Source organism: Nuphar pumila, chromosome 3, assembly GCF_984573655.1.
Source record: "Nuphar pumila chromosome 3, dmNupPumi1.hap1.1, whole genome shotgun sequence".
NCBI classification, from domain to species: domain Eukaryota; kingdom Viridiplantae; phylum Streptophyta; class Magnoliopsida; order Nymphaeales; family Nymphaeaceae; genus Nuphar; species Nuphar pumila.
Window position 1 is genome coordinate 138,207,322 of NC_143251.1, and position 21,662 is coordinate 138,228,983.

At 37.8% G+C, this 21,662-nt stretch overlaps 1 protein-coding gene across 1 annotated transcript in view; it reads right to left on the reverse strand.

The window, feature by feature from the left end:
* Nucleotides 1-8,050: 8,050 nt before the first annotated feature.
* Nucleotides 8,051-21,662, reverse strand: part of LOC149844035 (rhodanese-like domain-containing protein 7) — a 30,905-nt gene continuing 17,293 nt past the window's right edge. Inside the window, exons 4-5 of the mRNA XM_090000274.1 lie at nt 15,133-15,390; nt 8,051-8,526 (exon numbers count right to left, since the gene is read on the reverse strand). Of these exons, the coding sequence (XP_089856400.1) occupies nt 8,179-8,526; nt 15,133-15,390 (606 nt within the window). The 3' untranslated portion in view covers nt 8,051-8,178. The remainder of the gene's footprint in view (nt 8,527-15,132; nt 15,391-21,662) is intronic.

Here is a 21,662-nt window from a genome sequence, read left to right on the forward strand (position 1 = left end):
CAGGGGGGCGACCCCCTGCCCGAATAAAAAAAATGACAGGGGGGCAACCCTCTGCCCGAATAAAAAAATGAGGCATCGGGGCGACCCCTGCCGAAAAAAACAAACGAGGCAGGGGGGGTCGCTCCCTGCCAAAAAAAAGAGGCAGGGGGGGGACCCCTGCTCGAATAAAAAAGCGAGGCACGGGGGCAACCCCCTGCCAAAAAAAAAAACCATGCAGGGGTCACCTCCCCTGCTGGAAAAAAAAGAGTGGCAACGAGGCAGGGGGGTCGACCCCCTGCCCGAATAATTAAACAACGAGGCAGGGGGTCGACCCCCTACCGAAAAAAACAAAACGCGACAGGGGGTCTCCCCCCTGCCGGAAAAAACAAATAAGGCAGGGGGCGACCCCCTGCCAGAAAAAAAAACCATGCAGGGGTCGCCCCCTGTCGGAAAAAAAAAGTGGCAACGAGGCAGCGGGGTCGACCCCCTACCGAAAAAAAAATGAATGGCAAGAGGGTGACCCCCTGCCGAAAAGGGGGGGGGGGGGACCCCTGCCCGAATAATTAAACAATGAGGCAGGGGGGTCGACCCCCTGCCGAAAAAAACAAAATGCGGCAGGGGGTCGCCCCCCTGCCGGAAAAAACAAATGAGGTAGGGGGTCGACCCCCTGCCTGAAAAAACAAAAAGCGGCAGGGGGTCGCCCCCCTCAACCGAAAAAAAAACAAACTAGGCAGGGGGGTCGACCCCCTGTCGGAAAAAACAAAACGCAGGGCAGGCGCCCCCCCTGCCGCAGGTAAAAAAAAAATTGGGATTTACCTGCGGAGAGCGGGGGGCGACAAACCAGGTGGCGAAACGGGGAGTGACGGGCGGTAGCCGGCGGGCCGAGGAGTGCGTCAGGCGGTGGAATGGGGGAAGACGGGCCGGGCGGAACGAGGGGTGACGGGCGGCGGACTGGGGGGCGACGGGCCGGGGAGCAACGGGCAGCGGCCGGCAGGCCAGGGAGTGTGTCGAGCGGTGGAGGATGGCGTCGGGCGACGGAGGGTTGCGTCGGCCGGGCGGGAGAGACAGAACAGAAAAGAGGAAAAGGGGCTCCGATTAGGGATTTACGCGAAAAGTAGCGACGGATTTGGCGACGGCTTAATTCTGTCGCCATTCCATCGTAAATTTATATGACCCCTTAGCGACGAAATATTTTTGTCACTAATTTCGTCGCTAAGTAGCGACTAAAAACTATCCGTCATTAATCCTTATGTGTGTTGCGACAAAAATGGGTCGTCGCTAATCTGCCGCTACTTAGCGACAGGCGTTTTTCTGTCACTACATCCGTTAATATTACAAATCTTAGCGACGAATAAGTTTATGTCGCTACATCCGTCGCAAAGTAGCGACGGGAAAAATCCGTCTCTAATTGACATTTTTTTTGTGGTGTTGGTACAAGAAAGAAGGACTTTGCAAAGAATGCTCTAGTGTATCAACCCCACGACACCCAAACTACTTGACTAACCCAATTAAGCTTGACAGTCTAAGAAAATAGTTTTCTTAATTCATTCATGCTGATTTACTTTTCTTACTAAACAACCTGCAGTTGAGCAAAGTACACTAAAGGATCTTTGCATGCAATTGCAGTCTGTCGTGCTACCTCTGTTTGCTTCTTTTTTATTTCCAAACACTTGCAGGGCCTCGAATCTCATTGTCAACCAATGTTTTCAGTATGGGTATCGGCCCTGAATCGTTGGGCCACCGATTCAGCTGTATCGGTCTGTATCATCCAAAAAATAATAATAAATTATTATGTGACATGTGTTAAAACTATTAAAATAACTTTAAAATAATATTAAAAATATTTTTTGGTATTTTTTACATTTAATAAAAATAGCCAATTTAGGCCTGCAACATATCGAAATTCTGCCGATATATACGATGGGTACTGATACACAACGATACTGATAACATTGTTGTTAACCTTAATTAAAATGTAAAAATAATTCTTTATTGATTACAGAAATTAATATCCTTGTGTCCTACTCTTCGAAAAAAAAATGATAAACTGATGTCATGAACTCATTTCTCGCATTGGATCTTACCTGCATCTTTGTGACATAGATCATTAATAATATTGCTCAAAATGTTGTTATATCAATGACCAATTTTCTCTCTTGCCCGTCTGATCAAATTTTCTCCCTTACCTGCATCACTGTTTGCTGAGCTTATTAGCATAAAACCAGTTCCCCTTGCCCAACAAGTAGTATGTACACCCAACTTCAACCTCGGGCAAAGGTTATATGCCATGAATTTTGAACTTGTGATGTCCTGCCAACTTGATGGTATTCGCAAGTTGCCTCTACCAAAAGAGCAGAGCTCTCATGGGCACTTCAGGGTGCACTACTTTAATTTTCTATGTGCATGGCAGAGTGATGCATATTAAGGGGAGGGTGGTGTATGTTCTCTCCCGATGATTCATTGAATTCCACGTCTGTGTTCGGGGGTCCGAATGTATGTAAGCACATGGGGCTCGTATTCCCGTGTATGTTGACATCACTTAACTTCGGAGTCTGATGCGGTTGCAAAGACTTAAGTACCCTTTCTTGTTATTCTTTCCATAAAATGATGGTTTGAGAAAATGAAAAAAATGTCCTTCATTCAAAAAAAGGGAAACAAACGGTTCAAAAAAAGGACAAACAGGTTCTCCATCCAGAAAGTCGAGGATGATGTTGACTCTTCAAAGTCTACACAGCGAAATAAACCTTAGCCGGCGATCCGATGGTGATCCGGCGAAACGATGGTGAGCCAACGATCTGATGGTGATCCGGCGAAACGATGGTGAGCCGGCGATTCGATGGTGAGTCGGCGATCCGATGGTGAGTCGACGATCCGATGGTGATCCGGCGAAACGAACCTAAGCCATCAAAAATGTTTGTTTAAACTTTTTGGTGTAATCTTCTTCTTCTTCCTTTTCCATAAAACACTATAAAACCCTCTCTCTCTATAGAGAAGAAATCAAGGGAGGCAAAGAATCGGCAATCCGATGGTGATCGTCATCATCTTTCTACTATCAGTGGTTGGAATGCTGCTCTCATCCAGCGGGCAACCGACTGCGGCGGCTCCTCCTCCGCCTTCGAGGGACACCTACAACAGAATCTTCCTCCTATACACCTACAACGGAGTACAGCCTCCGGCTTCCCTATCATGAACCTCAAGACTGCCATCGGGATGGCTGACAACTACAGCTTGATCACGGCAAAGATCGTGCTCAAGGGGGCGGTGTTTGGCATCGTGATTTATGAAAATCACATAGCAAAAAAATAAATAAATGGCAAATCGCTATGTGATTTTCGTAAATCGCTATATCGAGTAGCGATTTACAAAAATCACGTAGCAAAAAAAAATGGCAAATCACTATATGATTTTCGTAAATTGCAAAATCGAGTAGCGATTTATGAAATTCGTGTAGCAAAAAAATAAATAAATGGCAAATCGCTATGTGATTTTTGTAAATCGCTATATCGAGTAGCAATTTACGAAAATCACGTAGCAAAAAAAATGGCAAATCACTATGTGATTTTTGTAAATCGCTATATCGAGTTGCGATTTACGAAAATCATGTAGTGAAAAAAATGGCAAATCGCTAAATTGAGTAGCGATTTATGAAAATTGTGCAGCAAAAAAAATGGCAAATCGAGTAGCAATTTACGAAAATCGCAAAGCAAAAAAAAATAGAAAAAATTGTGGGAAAGGGTGTTACGAAAACCTCGAGCAAGAAACAACCGAAGGAAACATGAGCACCAAGATTAAACAAAACACTATTGTTTTTTTTCGATAGTTACAAGAGGGAATTAAGAAAAGAAAAATTTTATACAAGGCCCCAAAAAAAAATTGTTCAGGGGGCGCTGCCCCCGCCAGGGGCGCCCCCCCCCGGAGCCCCGCTCGCTGACCGCGCAGCGGAATTTTCCAAATATCTCATATGTCAAGAAACATAAGGTAGATCAACCTGTCATACAACTATGCATGTAACAATGAGGTCATATGTTCCATTCTCACTGTGATCTATGTTAAATAGAGATCTCTCTTGGCTTAACGAGCCAGTAGAGGTTGGTCTTGTCTGGCTCGGGCTGGTACATGCTTGTGCAAGGCTCGGCTAGCTGAGTCTGAACAAGCCTGGATGTAAATGAACCGAGCCCAAAATAAACTTATTCGGTTCGTTCGGCTCGTTTACCACCCTACAATCAATTGAAGTGTGCAGTTGATTGCACCATGGAGGCAGTGGTTTCTGGCAAGAGTCGATGATCAGAAACCAGCAGATGGTGAAAACAGATTATAAGTTGATATGACAAATCACTTATCATCAGTGTTCTGACATCATCGCCACCCACTGTGTTGATCAACGGCTACCAGCTTGTCCTGCTGCTGATAATGTAATGTGTGCTTTGAGAAAAGATCAGGTGCAATGTGATTGCAAACTTTTGGTGTGCTGCTGCACCTGATCACCCATCATATGCTGTTGGACCCCACAACTGACAGCTTGTATCCTAAAGATGGAGGTGATCAGGTGCACCAGCACACTAAAGGTGTGCAATCACATTGCACCTAATCCTCCCTCGTGTGCCTTCATGATGGGTCATGCTGCTTGCACAAGGAGCAGTGGCAATAGAATTGGTGGTACAACAATGAGTGGTGATTTGGTATATCACCCTATTTTTATTTTGCATGATTAAACTAATGTTTTAGCCAACTGGACCAAAGAATAATTTTGGGTAAAAATGACTAAAATCAAAAGTTTAAATCAATCACAGTAGTGACATCAGAGTTTTCATGAGAAAATTAAACATGCTGCTTCTCATTTTACCCTAGGATTTGAATTAGCTCCCCGACAGTTATGTCTTAAACCGTCCAAAATGCTTTAAAAAAAACATAGATGTGTTTATCATTGCTTATTCACTAAAAACCACACTTTGGATCAAACCTATTTGATGAAAAAGGTTTATTTCTATTTCATCGAGTTTTAGTGCAGTATGAACCATTGATTTTCTATAGCTTGAAATACACACATTTAAATACAAAAAAAAATTGTTTAATCTAATACATGTTTTCTACTAAGTAGGTTTTAGAAAATACGATTATGAGTTCAGGTTTAGGAAACAAGACTGTTTAGGAGCTACTCTCTCTCTCTCTCTCTCTCTCTCTCTCTCTATATATATATATATATATATATATATATATATATATATATATATATATATATAGAGAGAGAGAGAGAGAGAGAGAGAGAGAGACCTTGAAAATTTAGACCCAGGAATCTCTTTTTGTCCATACTTTCGGCAACGGATGGCGGAGACTGTCGTTGTAGTTGCTGGCGCTTGTGAGAGTTTCCTACACACACACGAATAGGCCAAGAAAAGATGTTTAAAGAATAGAAATTATTGAAAATCCTATATACTATTATTAAAGTTGCAATCATTTCTTCCATCCTTCCAAATTTTTAAAGAGCTTATCCAAATCTACAGAACAAGAGTTATCTTTCAGCACCACCCATGTGGTAAGCGAGGTCCTGTGTCTGAAGGCCCAGGATCGAATCCCTCTGTGTTGTTCTGGTAGGGGTCGGCCTAACCCCAGCTTGCCTTTCAGGAAAAAAGAAAAGAGTTATCTTTCAGTGTTGACTTTAGGTAGATGATTTATCATTTTTGAAGTTAACCAAATATCACTGTTCTGAAGGTAAATGTGGCTACTTCAAAATACTAACAATAGAATGGTGAGCCCGTTTTGAGGTTGAAACTCATGGAGGGGTATCCCTTGCCACAAGGTCGAAGCTAGGTTAGTGAATAAAAAAAAGAAAACTTAACCATAATCTCTGATTGGATGGCTCCCGTTGGTGCAAACCAGCAGTCATAGTTTTTTGGTTTGCATACTCTAGTTTTCCTATATATATATATATATATATATATATATCAGCAAACATACCAGCAAACAGGAAACGTTGAACACAGCGTTCAGAAAAAAAAACACTTTTAGTGATGGTCTTTGATCATCACTAAAGACCTTTTTCCCGCCCAAGTCTTTAGTGGCGGTCAACTAAATCAATGTTTTGCGTGGAAAAAAAGAGTGACATTGATCGCGTGCACGATCAGCAGTGCTTTTTCATTCAATGTAACATTTGATGCAATGTCGTTCATTGTTACTCTCTCTCTCTCTCTCTCTCTCTCTCTCTCTCTCTCTCTCTATATATATATATATATATATATATATATATATATATATATATATATATATATATATATATATATATATATATATATATATATATTCTATCATTAAACAACCTTATTAAAATGATTAAAACACTCTTAAAATAACAATTTAAAAAATACAAGGTTGTTTTTTTAGATCAAAATGTAACTTTCGTAAAGTTACTTTTTTTGAAAAGGTGTTTGACTTTTCAATTCTCTTCAAGTTCAAAAGACCTATAATGCCCAAAAAAGTTATCATATAAAATATAATTCTTTCAACAGTATTTTAATTATTTTAGTAAAATTTAATCCATCTAATGTTAAATACAACTAGTTTAATGTTAGATTAACTCATCTATGATTGATTCCTCCTAATGGTAAGAGGGTGCATACAGTATTAGTTTTTATTTTTTATTTTTTTCTGAAATCTACCCTTATAGATGTAATCTACAAGGCCTGTTTACTTGGAATAGGCTTTTGGATCTATAACATGTAAGCAGGATGGCTTAGAACTTTTATAAATTAAAAAACTCATAAAAGCTTAATTTTCTCATTTTTGATAGCCCATTCCTAGCAAATGGATTATGCTAAATATATTTGTGGGATTACATTTACCGAACATGGTTTCAAACGTCAAAAATTGGCATTGTCCACTATCATATGGATGTTAAGTGGAACCAATTTTGCTCTCTCTCTCTCTCTCTCTCTCTCTCTCTCTCTCTCTCTCTCTCTCTCTCAGAGTACGGGTAGATGTAGCTGTAACTGTGATCCGTGCCTATCACCAGCATAATAGGATTTTAAGTTTTTTTCTCAAGTCTGACTGTATAATGTGTTCTACATGTTTGATTTTATAAGAATGGACTCTTGGATCATTCAAATCCAACATGGAAAGTTTGAAAATCGACGATCTAAAACTTTTATAAATATTCAAGCTTAGAAATTTATGTTTTATTGAAAAAATACGATCCAAGTGTTATGCCAAACATTGACAATCATCTTGCCTCCTTCACTAGGTTGTTAGGACCCTCCAAAGATCATACTTTTAGGTGCTTTTGCTTGATCTGAACCATTAGATGTGTTTATTATGTTTTATTTACTAAAAACAAGCATTGGTTCAAATTGATTTGATATAAAAATGTGGATGTTTTATCTTCAAATTTTAATGCAATATCAATCATTGATCTTTTATCTCATTAAAAAACATATTTGCCTTTAAAAAATGATTAAACAAATGCATATTCTCTATTAAGTAAACAATGATAAACACATCTATTGTTTAGGTAATTACAAATTTTTGGTGGTACGAAGGCACTACATGGCATGTGCTGTAAAGCTAACATCATATTTTCCAAAAAAAAAAAAATCAAACTTGCAAGTCTAACCCACCATCACGTGACTTCATGTCCACGTATCTCTGTGATATATAGGTGACAAGACCTCTTCACACTTTTAAGCTTCACCAACTGCACACACAGGATCATGACCACAATTTAATGATGATGACACTAATGATGCAGGTTTATCAAATATTAAATCTCCATTACCTTTCTATAAGGAGTGAATGGTTTGGATTTTACGCCTAATCCTCTAACCAAGTAATTAGTGCACGCAGAAGTTGGGATTTACAAGTCAGATGAAAGGAAAAACTCGTGATATAGAACAATGAGACCATGCTTCCCTGTCTTAGATAAAAGTTTGAATATAGCAATCACTACACGCATAGAACAACTTGAGTAAAGCAATCACTGCACACACACACACAGAGTTGGAACAATGAAAACAGATGTGGAGTGACAATGCTGGGAAATCTTGAGAAAGCAAGGTACTCAACAACATCCAATTACACACATTAGTAAACCATAGCATAAGTTGGAGTCTAGTACAACTCAAAATTGACAACACTTGAAGCTAAAGAATCCAAATGAAACATAACCAAAACGACATCTTTCCAAGAAAAAAAAAACTAAATTGATTTGGGCTATTCAGATGGCTTCGCCGGAACCTGTTTACGTACACCTTTATCTGGACCACCAATGATTGCCCATGTCTCAAACTGCCTTTGCCGGGCTCTTGCTCTAGCAAGCTCTTCTGGAGACTTTTCTGAGAAGCAATAAGGGCATGAAACCCCGGACTCCCACTCGGGAGCTTTCATGTCTGCATCGCTGACTGGTTTCTTGCATCCATAGCAGAGTTTGTAGCTGCCCTGCTTCAACCCATGTTCAACTGAAACTCGCTTATCAAACACAAAGCATTCACCTTCCCATAGGCTTTCTGTCTCTGGGATTTCCTCAAGGTATTTCAGTATACCACCCTCTAGATGATAAACCTGGTAGCCAGTGAGATATAAAGCAATTAAGGTACATAAAATAGTTGCAAGCACCCTTCCTACTGAGAGAGAGAGAGAGGAATGTTGGATTAGAACAGAAACTCGTAATTCCACAACCAAAAGCAAGAAACTCAACAATTTACGTGAAAGGATGAAACAAATCCTTGGGGCTAAGAATTGTTAAGCTTATTATTTTGTGTTTTCCAACATCAGATGCCAGAATGGTAAGCCACACTAGTTTGCTCCAAGCCCATGACAACTGGCTTATGATAGCACGCAAGATAAAACATGCAATTGGGTTGCCCAGACCGTGCTTGATCTTGTTGAACGAGGTCGGTGCCAGTTTTTAAAAATCACTGGGTTGCCAAGACCGTGGTTGGCCTTGCTGAGCAAGGTCGGTGTCAGCAGATGAAATGAGGGGTTGGACTCTCGAGACCATTATGGGTCTCATCAAGGAAGGTCGATTAGTCCGAGGACAACTGAATTGTCAAGACCATTTGGTAGTCTTGCTGAGTGAGGTCAGTGTCATTGCAGGAACAACTGGATTGCCAAGATCATTTGATGGTCTTGTTAAGTGAAGTCAGTGCCACTGGAGGGACAACTGGATTGCCAAGACCATTCGGTGGTCTTGCTGAATGAGGTCGGTACCAGTGTCGAAAGGGTAAGAAAATGGGATGTAGAGATCGTTATGGGTCTCGCCGAATGAGGTCGGTGCCAGTTCGAAAAACACTTTATTTGTAACAGATAAGAAAAATATTGGGCTTCAAATAAAGGGTAACACAAGAGAAATGTGGCTTACTTTCATACTTTTTATGCCCGTTTTGATTTTTGATGCCTTTTATGAACGATTTTCCTTTTTTTGAGAATTTTTGAGGGGTGGCCGAAGAGATGGCAGATCTTTTTGTGTACTTCTCAGACTCAGGATCCCTATGACTAGACTCTTTAATGCATGCAATGAACTTTTGTAATATGCAGTGAGGCTCATACATTTGTAGCAAAGTTAGTAGCCTATGACAGTCATGAATCATTGATTATATAAGGTCAGAAATTTTTGTTCTTTTCTCTCTTTTCCAAATTAGAACATTCCTAGCAAGTTGATTCCTACACTTGAGATTGTTAAGAATATAATAAATCCAAATGGATCCAGAACCGAATCCATATAGAATGTAGAAGTCATGTATTCAACTCCTCAGTTAGAGGGGTAAAATTGTAATGTTTCATATATATATATATATATATACTCAATAAAGGATACGTCACCCTAGTCTTGACAGGGTTGACTATTGTGGTGCAACAGCTTTCTCTATTCCTTTTCCTCTTGTTTGTTTTCTGTGCAGGAAACTTCTTCTAACGGTTTCTCACATGGTATTAGAGTCACCAAAGAGGTAAGCTCCATTAAGTGTTGGCTCAAAAAAAAATTCCTTTTAAAATCTTATTCTTTTACACCTATACCTAGATTCAAAATCTCTATCGTTCTTTCTTAACACCTAGATTCAAAAAAAAAACTGCACCACGTCAGATTTGATAAGGTTTAATATAAAAAAAAGGGGGGGAAAGGGATTAAATCTATTCACATCCCTTTTCTCGGAGTCGGGTCTAATCAACCCTTTTCTTGGAGTCAGATCTGATAAAAAAATGTGATATTCTTTCATCACGTCATCTACTCTTGTTGATCACGTCAGTCTTAAAAAAAATGTATCCCGAACGTCCATATTTTGTGTTTGTGATTCTTGAACGCGCAACAATATCAGTTGCAAACTTTATTTGAGACCAAATATATCCTCTTGGCGAGTATGCTCATTCAATACTTGAAAAATATCTCAAAAAAACAAGGTCAGTCATATCAAAAGATTTCATAAGTATAATCTTAATTTGTTCAATTTCCTTCTAATCATTCTCAGTGATAATCATATCAACATACAAGAGCAAAATGATAAGCAAGGTACCTGTAGATCTTCTAAAAAGAGCAGTGTCAATATAACAGGATTTAAATCCAAAATTCAAAATAGTTTCACTAAACCGATTATATCATGCTTTAGGAACTTGTTTAAGCCCATATAAAGTCTTTCGAAGATGAAGAACCATTCTATTTTCAATAGTCATACCAAGGGAAGGATCCATGTAAACTTCTTCATTTAAATTTTCATTTGAGAAAGCATTTTTAACATCTAATTGATATATAAGTTATTTTCTATTGGATGCTACAGCAACTAGAGTCCTAACTGTGGTCATGCGAGCTACTGGAGCAAATATTTTTTCATAATCTATTTCATATTCTTGAGAATACCCTTTTGCAATTAATCTTGCTTTATATCTTTCTAGGGACCCATCACTCTTTGTTTTGACTTTAAATACACATCTATATCCTATTGTCTTCTTTCACTTAAGAAGATGTTGGACTTCCCAAGTATGAGCCTTATGTAATGCATCTAATTTTATTTTCATAGTTTCTACCCATTCTTTTATGTCTTTGGCTTCTTTATTGTTGGATGACTCGTGATATGAATGAATTGCTAGAAGACATGCCTATAATTTGGATAAAATGATTCATAAGAGACAAACCTATTTGGAGGTCTATGTATTCGTTCAGATCTTCTAACACTAGTTTCTTCAATATTTGTTCGTTGACTGTACTTTTCAAAAGCACATGGATGCTCCCAATTATCTCGTCTAAAGTATTGTATAAGGTTATGAGTTGGTTCTCTCTCTTCACTTGGTTCATCATTTGACCCAATATTATCACTATCGTCATAATCGATATTTTCAATATTGGACTTAGGCAATAAGTTAAACAAAAAGGCATACTCGGATTCTTTCTTAGGTTTTTCAAGATCAAATTCTTTTTATTTTTCAAGAAAAGTTACATTTCTAAAGATATAAAGTTTATCACTTTTAGAATCATAGCATCGATAGCCTTTTTTATTTTTGGCATATCCAAGAAAAACACATTTAATAGCTTTAGGAGAGAGTTGGTTGTATTTTTCAAAAAGAACAAAATATTTACATCTGAAGACCCTTAATCTTTTCAAATCGGGATAAATTTTAAAGAGTTTTTTAATTGAAGATTTGTTTTTCAAAGTTTAAGAAAGAATTCTATTTATTAAATAGACCGCGGTGAGAGAGGCTTCGGCCCAAAACCTTTTTGGAACTTATTTTGAAATGAGTAGAGTCCTAGTAGTTTGAATAATATGATATTTTCTTTCGAAAATTTCATTTTGTTGGGGGAGGTCCTAGGACAAGATTTTTTTATGCAAAATACCATGAGTTTTTAGATAGAATTGAAAGTCATTTGAAAGAAACTCTCTCCCCGAGTCGGAGCGAAAGATTTTAATATTTGTCTTAAATTGATTTTTAACAAGATTGTAAAAAAATTTAAAATACGAAAAAACTTTATATTTGAGTTTAAGAAAATAGATCCAAGTGTGTTTACTAAAATCATCTATAAATGTAACATAGTATGAATAACTACCTTTTGACATAACGGCAATGGGACCCCATACATCCGAGTGCACTAATTCAAAAATTTCATTAATCAAAGAAGTTCTAGATCCAAAAGGCATCATTTGCATTTTTCAAGTATACAATCTTTTTTCCTTACAAAATTTCTTCAAGAACGAAAAAAGAGATAATTTGGATATACTTAGATGTCTTAATCTTTTCTGCCAAAGATCTAAATTAATTTCTTTGATATAATTACAAAAAGAGTCTTTAGGTAGACATAAGGAATCCATATAGTAAAGATCTCCTCTTCTATGGCCTTGCCCAATAAGCATATCTGATTGAAGATCAAGCACCCAACAAGCCTTAATATGAGAAGAATACTTTACACCCATAATCGAAAATTTGAGAAACCGAAAAAATATTTAAATCTAGTTTTGGAATAACCCTAACATTTGGAACAAAAAAAAATTGAATCAGTATTGAGATTTCCTATACTTTTAACTTTCAAAGAAGTGTCATGGCAGTTGATAATAGGGACTCATTATGAGTCATATGAAAAGAGGCTCCTGAATCCAAAATTCAAAAGAATTTACCCGAAAAAGAAAAAGAGGAAACGGTGTCACCAGATATAGAGGGAGTGACTTTTATTATTTGTGAAACAGTCTCCGCTATTTAAGCAATTGTCAAATCATTGAAGCTGCCCCCTTTCTTTGATTCTTGAAGTTCTTCACTTACCGCGGCCACTTTTTTGAGTTTGGAACAATCTGGTCTTATGTGTCCCGATTCTTTACAATAATGACAAATAATTTTACATCTCTTGTATCCTCCATTATTATGTCCTTCAACATTTAATTTTTTCTCAAAGTAAGGTGATTTATAAATTTTTACAAAACTTTTGGGTCTTGATACGGCAAGTACTTCGTCATTAGACTTGTACATTCCAAGTCTTGTTTCTTCTTGACAAATTTGAGCAAAGGCCTCACTTATAAAAGGAGTCAAAGTCCTATGAAGCAAAGAGGACCTAACTTGCTTAAATTCCAATCGAAAACCATATAGGAAAGAGAAAAGGGTTTTTTCTTTTAACTTGTTTTCTCGTCTCAATTGTCAAACCTTCCCATTTAAGTTCCAACATGGCCAATTCATCCCAAATAAGAGATAAGAGACCATAAAAGTCTCTTAAACTCTTGTCCCCTTGTTTGGTATCACGTACTTTGTCTTAGAGATAATATAATTTAGCCATATCTTTTTTAATGAAGATCCATGCATCACATGCTTTTTTTTGAACTTGATGATGTTGGTTGTGATCTTGAATTCCATGGTATTCATGAACCATGAGAGTATTTGAGCGTTGTTAGCCTCCCAACCCTCCATTTTGTCTTGATACTCTTGCAAAGCCTTCTCATTTGCTTCTTCAGAGAGAACTTTGATTTGATTTTTTTTTAAGTCTTCTCCTTTTCTTTTTCAAAGAAAACTTTGATTTGATCTCATTTTTTTGTTAACTTTAGTTGGGATTCATTAGTGGTTCCACTAACAAAGCCCCATAGCTTTTTTTCCTTGACATGGTTTTTCATTGCAGTAACTCACATCAAGTAGTTGCTTTCACTGAACTTGTAAGAGATGACAGAAGTGGATTTTCTTTCACCCATGATAAAGAAGAAGACTTGAGTTTGAAGAACCAAGCTTGAAGGCCACCATCACAAAGAGAGCACGCCCGAGATAATTTTCAACACTACAAGATCCCAAGACTCTGATACCATGAAATGAAACAAGATATGTGCAATCACAATGCCAACGAAGGACTACACAAGTGCACAAATACAATATGATCTCTAATTGACCGATTACAATCTCATAAAAGAGATATCCAAACCACAAACTTCAATAGAACACAATTTAAAGATTCATGATCTTTGTATTCCCAATAAATATGCTCTATTTATAGAGCCTCACATACAAGAAAGGGAGGCAATCCAGTCATTGGACTGCCTCCAACAGTCATTTATGACTGTTGGGAGCAGTCCAACGACTAGTTGGACTGCCTCCCAACAATCAAGTTTGACTTACATTTAAAAAATAGAAAAATTAAATTAAATAAAAAGGCACTACAGTCCTTATTGGACTATATTTTATTAAAGTTATAAAATAACCAAAATACCCCTGATATACGTATATCAGTTAGATACAAAATCATATACACTATATTTTAAGACCCGGGTTGTCAGAATGATGAAGGAAGAATGGATTCGATGTAGACTCTGTATTGAACGTTGATCCATTCCCAGTGTTGGTGGCACCATTATTGTTGTTATCAAAAGCCATTATTGATGGCCCTTAACTCCTATGCTCTGATACCATGATAAAATGGTATTGACGAGAAGATGAAATCAGAGTATTCTCATTCTGTATTCGAGAAAAGCAAAAATAAAAAATATATACACTACAAGATATTGGATAATTCCTTGAATCAAGGTTATCAGTTTATGGATCACACTTGTAATGGTTACAACAGCCTAATCAAGGCAAGATTCACAACAGAAAACCAGGTAAGGTGATTTCACCGTGACTATGAGAGATCACAATGAAATGGGAAGGTTAACATGACCTGGTAACTTACCAGATTTCACGTAACTATTAACCTAAAATGGTAAGTTACTAGGTTTCACGAGATTTCATTTTAAATGCAAATGTGATCTGATAACTTACCAGATTTCACTGTTAACATGAAATGGTAAGTTACCAGATTTGATTTCTGAAATGGCAAGGTAACTTCCAATACATGGTATACCACAAAAAACAAAACTTCAATAATGCAATAGAGGAAAGGCATTTTGTAGGAAAGATAACCATTGTAGTTTGGCAGGAAGAAAAGAAAGGAGTGTACCCTTTTCTAAAACCAGCATTATTTGAATATGCTAAAAAAAGAGAAATTATAATTTCAAGAGAATCACCAATGAAATACATGTTTCCTACTTTTAATATTTCCCAAACCAAAATTATTTGAATATGCTAAAAGAAAAGAAATTATAATTTCAAGAGAATCACCAATGAAATACAACATAATTCCTAATTTTAATATTTCTCAGTACTTTTGATATTTCTCAGTAGGAGCAGATATCAATAACTTTGAACACCTCCCTGTATGGGAATGTTCACTTGAAAACTCACCTCTTTGAATCCTTTGCTTAGGAGAAAACTTGAAGCTTTCTCGCATCTGATTCCCCCAGTACAATACATTGCCACACGACTGGGCAGTTTCACTTCTTGAGACTCAGAATTTTCTTTGGTAGCATTAGTCTGTTTAGCTAATTGAAATTGTTGATCAACCCAGTACGAGAACATGCGAAATGAAGTGGTACATGGATCAACTGCTCCTTTAAACATTCCAATGCGAGTTTCATAGTCATTTCGTACATCAATGACCATCTGCAAGAAGATTAGGACAAGTAACAGATCTTGATAAAGAGAAAAGATCACAAGAATGCAGAAGTTTGGACGTTTAGACTTTAGAGTCTTTAGACTAAAATCCCCAGCCCACATTGCACCAAAACTTTACTATTACAATCAGGTTTTTTCCATTGAAACAATTTGAACGAAGCATGTTTTCAAGTAAACAAGCAATGGAAAATGCATACATATCATCAGATTAAGCAAAAAACATCTGAAAGTATGAACTTTTGCTAGACAATACAGTACTATTTATAAACTATAGTACTGAATATATTTCCTGTTTTCTAAACCCCAGTTTAGAATCTAAAATCCAGATCCTACCTCTAAATCTCTAGCTACTGCATGTTTAAGGTTTCAAAGAGACTCACACTAGACAAGTGATGTTCCATAAGCATCACATAACAAGTTTCAGCTCATTTTGATATTGAAAGCCCACCAAATTGCAGATTAAATGTGTCATTTACGAATTTATCTGTGTCCATTCCAAACACATTTTGGTGGATCCCATGCAGAGACTTGGGTTGAAACTTGGTAAGTTGCCCATGATCATTTTTAATGGATGCTGGTGGTGTGGGACTAGAAACTTAATGAAAGATGGATTTTTAGACTAGGATCTATATATATGTGTGTGTGTGTGTGTGTGTGTGTGTGTGAGAGAGAGAGAGAGAGAGGAATATAGATATGCTCGTGCATACCCCATCACCTATGTAGTCAAAAACGCTAGGTGGTGCCTAGTCAGTAGACCAGGACCAGGCGGGATTAGTCGGACTAGTCAGTACCCCAATTAAAACATAAAAAAGTATACAAAATATACGCAAAAATATGCTTAATTCTTTTAGTATAAATGTTTTCATCACACCACATACAAAATTATACATGCTTTCACAAAGTATATATATATATAACCGTACACACACACACACACACACACACACACACACATATATATATATAAAGAGAGAGAGAGAGAGAGAGCTTCTGTGGTGGTACATGCTTAATTTACATAGATCTAAGCTCCAAATGCAAAATCTAGCTATTGGATCATATTTAGTATGTCCAGTTTATTATTTTCATGTGTTAAGGTTGTCTCAAATATGATGTTTTATACTATTTTTAAGCCGCCCTTTTTCATGTATTGTGAGTGGTTGATTTTTCATCATATGAGAATAGAATCTTGTGGTGTATTATGTTAGAAAATAATACATATATGTATATACTTGAATATATACATATACATACTCTTTGTAATACAAGAGTATGTATCAGTGTTTTAAAACTCGCCGAGTCAACTCGTTGACTCGGCTGACTCGGCTCGGCTCGCCCCTCCAGCGAGTCAACGCGGCAAGGCAAACTCGGTTTGCCAAAACTCGGGCTTGACTCGGCTTGACTCGGCTTGACTCGGCCTGACTCGGGCGAGTTTTGGGATGTTTGAAATTTGTTTTTTGAGTTTCAAATTACAGTTTTGAAATATACAAGTACATATATTTTAACAAGGATTACCCCCAGATTTTGTATAAAAAAGAAAATAAAAATCATTTAAAGATAAAAAAGCATTTAAATCCATAGAATAAAATCGCCATGTTGTTCGAACTACTGTTCACCCTGTGTTATCAACTTATTCTAGCAAAATATTTTAAAGAAATGATTCTCACTATATATGGTGGGTCAACTGTGCCTATGGGAAGTCACATTTAGGTTTCATCATCCATTTGTTATGTGAACAAGCATTGTACATATTCAAATATTAGTAGTCTTTTTATAGTTGTGCCATTAATATATTTCCTGCATAGTTTTATACATGAGAAAATTGCTTATTTATGTTGATATTGGGCATTCTGTAAACTTTCAATATGCACATATATCCCTGTTTTACATTTATGGATTTGTTAGAGAGGGAATTAAAACTTTTAAAACAAGCTAGCATATATGATTGGCCATTTTAGGAACCTTAGGTAGTAGCAGACTGAACTCATGGTGACCAAATCCTCTAATTCAAGTCATGAATTAGTCAAAGTGCTTGTATAGATATCAAATTCAATTATTCAAGCAAACCTCTATAGCTCTTTGCAGTTGTTTTTATATTCTTACAGACATTTGGAGACTATGTTTACTCAAAAACATGGTTTCAGACAAATTATATATTGTTTTTCTTTTAAAATCAAAAGTTAACAAAACCCGGTCCGAGTCACCGAGTTGACCCACCGAGTCACGAGTCAATAAAGAACGAGTCGAGTTCCGAGTCACGGGTTTTAAAACCTTGGTATGTATATGTATAAGTATATGTATATAAATAAATATTTAAAGTATATACGTATATTCTTGTATTTTTTATTATCTTATTTTTGTAATTTTTCATTTTATTTATTTTTCACTTTTTGTGTACTCTTTCTGTACACAGTCACTAGCTGACTGTGTACAGTGTACAACAGTCATCCACTAACTGTTGTACACAGTAATTAAAATAAGAGTCATTGGGCTGATTCCCAACAACTCTAATTAGAGCCGTTGGGAATAGCCCAACGACTCTTTAAGAGTTGTAATGCTTTATAAATAAGGGTTGTGAGCCCATTGTAATTGTTGTAACAGTAAGAGGGGTTTTTTAAAAGAAGTCATGTAGTCATTGTGTATATGGCTGACCCGATCCACTTATATAATGGATCGGGTCCAGATCCAATTAGTGTTTAATGTAAATTAGCATGTTGTCTATGTCACAGGGATTCGGCTAGCAGGGTGCCGCACCCGCGTCGACGCGACTCGACGCGGGTGCGGGTGCGGCACCGGGTGCGGTCAACCTGATCCTGGGTGCGTTGACCGCACCCAGGATCATTTAGGTCCTTTTTTTATTTTTATTTTTTTAAAATTTGCCCTATGAAATGGGCTGTGATTTTTTAAAAAAAAAAATTCTGCTGACAGCAGCTGTCTGTCAGGGCTGACAGCTGCTGTCTGTCAGGGCTGACAGCTGCTGTCTGTCAGGGCTGACAACTGCTGTCAGTTTGTTTTAAAAAAATTCAGCTGTCAGCAGAGGGAAACAGCGATTTTTTTAAAAAAAAAAGTCTGCTGACAGCAGCTGTCTGTCAGCTGCTGACAGCAGCTGTCTGTCAACTGCTGACAGACAGCTGTCAGCAGAAAAACCTGGGGGGGGGAACAGCGACCCCTTTATATATATATATATATATATATATATATTTTACATTTTTGCCCCTGCCGCACCCCCGCACCCGCACCCGCGCCCGCACCCGCACCCGCACCCATGTGACATAGCATGTTGTTAAGGGGTATTTCTGTACCCTAGTTTTATACTCTTAACTTTTAAATAGAATGAAAGGTGCAGCCACGAGGGACTGACGACCTTTTTCTGAAATCTCTTCTCTCTCTCTCTCTCCCCTCTCTCCCTCTTTCGTTCGATGACAGGCCTATACAGGAGGATGAGAGCTCCCTTTTAACATGGTATCAGAGCCTGTTTTAGAAGGCCACGATCTGCCGAGTCTGATCGAGCCTTCTCCACCCAGAAGTCTGATCGAGTTCTCTCCATCCACGATCTAGCAACGATCGAGTTTTCTCCATCACGAATATCTGTCGAGTCTGATCGAGCCTTCTCCACCCAGAATCAGACGAGTTTCTTCAGCCACGATCTGCCAAGTCTGATCGAGTTCTCTCCATCCACGATCTAGCAACGATCGAGTTTTCTCCATCACGCCTGCTCTGTTTTCAGTCACCCAGAATCACGCATGTTCCATTCCAACCTGCCAGTCGCTGAACCAAGCCTGTCACTGAGTTTTTGATCCATTAGTCGCTGTTTTCAATCGGTTCTTCACCATCAGTCGTTGTTTCCCTAAACAGGTTGATCTCTCGTCAGTCGCTGAGTCTTCCTTCGTCATCCTTCAGTCGAGTACATCTGGAAACATCACTTGTGATTCCTCCCCTTTCTTGCTGTGAGAAAACTCGACCTCTGTGGTGACGTAAATCTGTTTTTATTTCAGATCACTGTGATTCCTTTGATTTTCTACAATCTGCACCTGTTAATCTCTGTTAATCTGTGATTCCTCTTTGATTTTCTACAATCTGCACCTGTTAATTTGTGATTCCTCATTTTAATCTCTGCTATTTTCGTTGTTTCTAACTGTCGAGTATCACCTGGTACATCAGCCTGTTAGCCGAGCTCTCTGCAGCATCTTCTCTTTGTTACCTGTCAGCCGAGTGTCCTGTTAGCCGAACCCTCTGTTTTGTTTTGTTTTGTTTTTATATACCTAAGTGTCAGTTCAGATTTTCCCTCAAATGGATTTTACTCATGGGCAATCATGTCTGTCTTCAAGTTTTCTCGGTCAACTAGTTTCTGAAAAACTGAATAACCTCAATTTCTTAACCTGGAAAAGACAAATCATCCCATTTATAAAGAGTCAGGATCTCTCTGGTCATCTGGATGGATCGGTTCCACCTCCTCCAGAATTCCTTTCGTAGGAAAAAGCGGACGATAAAGGAGAACAATCTGTTGTTCTAGTCAAGAATCCAGAATATGTTGCTTGGATGAAAAGGGATCAATCGCTAGTGGCATACATCACTTCAACTCTCTCACAAGAGGTCCTTATTGCTCTTCCTGATGATTGTTCGGCCAAGGAACTGTGGGATACGCTAGTTCAAACATATTCTCAAATTTCTGAGGCAAGAATTATGTTTCTTAAGCGAGAGTTTCAAATGTTGAAGAAAGATTCCATGTCCATTATGGAATACCTGAATAAAATGAAAAGCATCGCAGACCAACTGGCTGTTGTTGGGTGTCTTGTCAGTGAAAAGGATAAAGTACAACAAACCTTGAGTGGATTGGGGCCAGACTATCATGTTATGACGACAACCTTACTATGTTTACCAGAACTTCCAAAGTTTGAAGATCTTCATGCGAAATTATTACAATATGAGATGACTCTGAAAGGATCTTCTGAAGATTCTCATGGGCATTCAGGAACACAAGATGTGTTGGCTATGGGAATGAGTTATGGTCGAGGACGAGGAAGTTCTTTTCAAGGAAAAGGAGGCCAAGGAAGAAATACCTATGGAGGTCGTGGCATACTTCCAACACCCAATATGCAAGGACAAAGACCCACTCCCACATGTTTCCTATGCAACAAGAAAGGGCACATTAAAGCGAATTGTTGGTTTAACCCTCAAAACAAAGGGAAAGCTCCACAAGCGGAGGCTAGGAAGGATGGAGAAGTAAAAGAATTGTTTTTGGCAGCCTTGGCAGGATTGAATATGAAGCAAAATGACAAAGGAATTTGGTATGTCGACTCTGGAGCAGCTACTCATGTCACGGGTGATGTAGGTAAACTCTTGTCTCTCACTCCTTATGTTGGTAAGAATAGCATAGTCACAGGGGATAGATCTCATCACACAATCTCACATACTGGAAATGCCATTATACACATGTCAAAGTCCTCTCTTAAACTTCCAAGTGTCATCCATGCACCTAATATTCAAAAGAACATTGTTTCTGTCTCAAAACTTGTTGATGATGCTAATGCTTCAGTTGAATTTACTCCCTCTTCTGTTTATGTCAAGGACCTTCGCACGAGGAATGTTAAAATGTAAACTGCAATATATATATATATATATATATTATTTAATATTATTATATTTTCTTTTATTATTTTATTTTTCTATTTTTTATTTTCTTTTTTAGCATCTAGTTCAATAGAAACTAGATATTTTGATCCAGTCAAGTTCCTGTTGGAACTTGACTGTGCAAGTAGTTGTTGGACTGTAGTCCAACAGCTATAATAAATGTTGTTGGACTATAGTCCAACAGCTATAATAATAAATGTTGTTGGACTGTAGTCCAACAACTATATTAAGAGACGTTGGAATCCAACGTCTCTTTTTGGAGAGCTCAAAATGAGCTCTCCTCTCTCTCCCATTTTTTTGTATATATAGGGGTGAACCCCTTCAATGTAATGTACAATGCTTCTTAAGCATTTTGTTCATGAATAAAGTATTATTTATTTTTCAAGTGTTCTTCCCTTTATACCCTTTCAAGGGTCATGCTTGTAGTGTCTCCAATAGACACTTGTTTGTGAGTTATTTGTGCATTTGTTGAAGACCACCATTTTATTACATGGTATCAAAGCTACGAAATCCTTAGATCTTGAAGTGCTTCCGCCTCGATTTCCGTGCCACATTTACAAAAGGTGTTTCATCACCTTGTTCTTGGCTCAAGAAGATTTGTTTGAAGAAAGGCGAACTTGTGCTACAAAAAA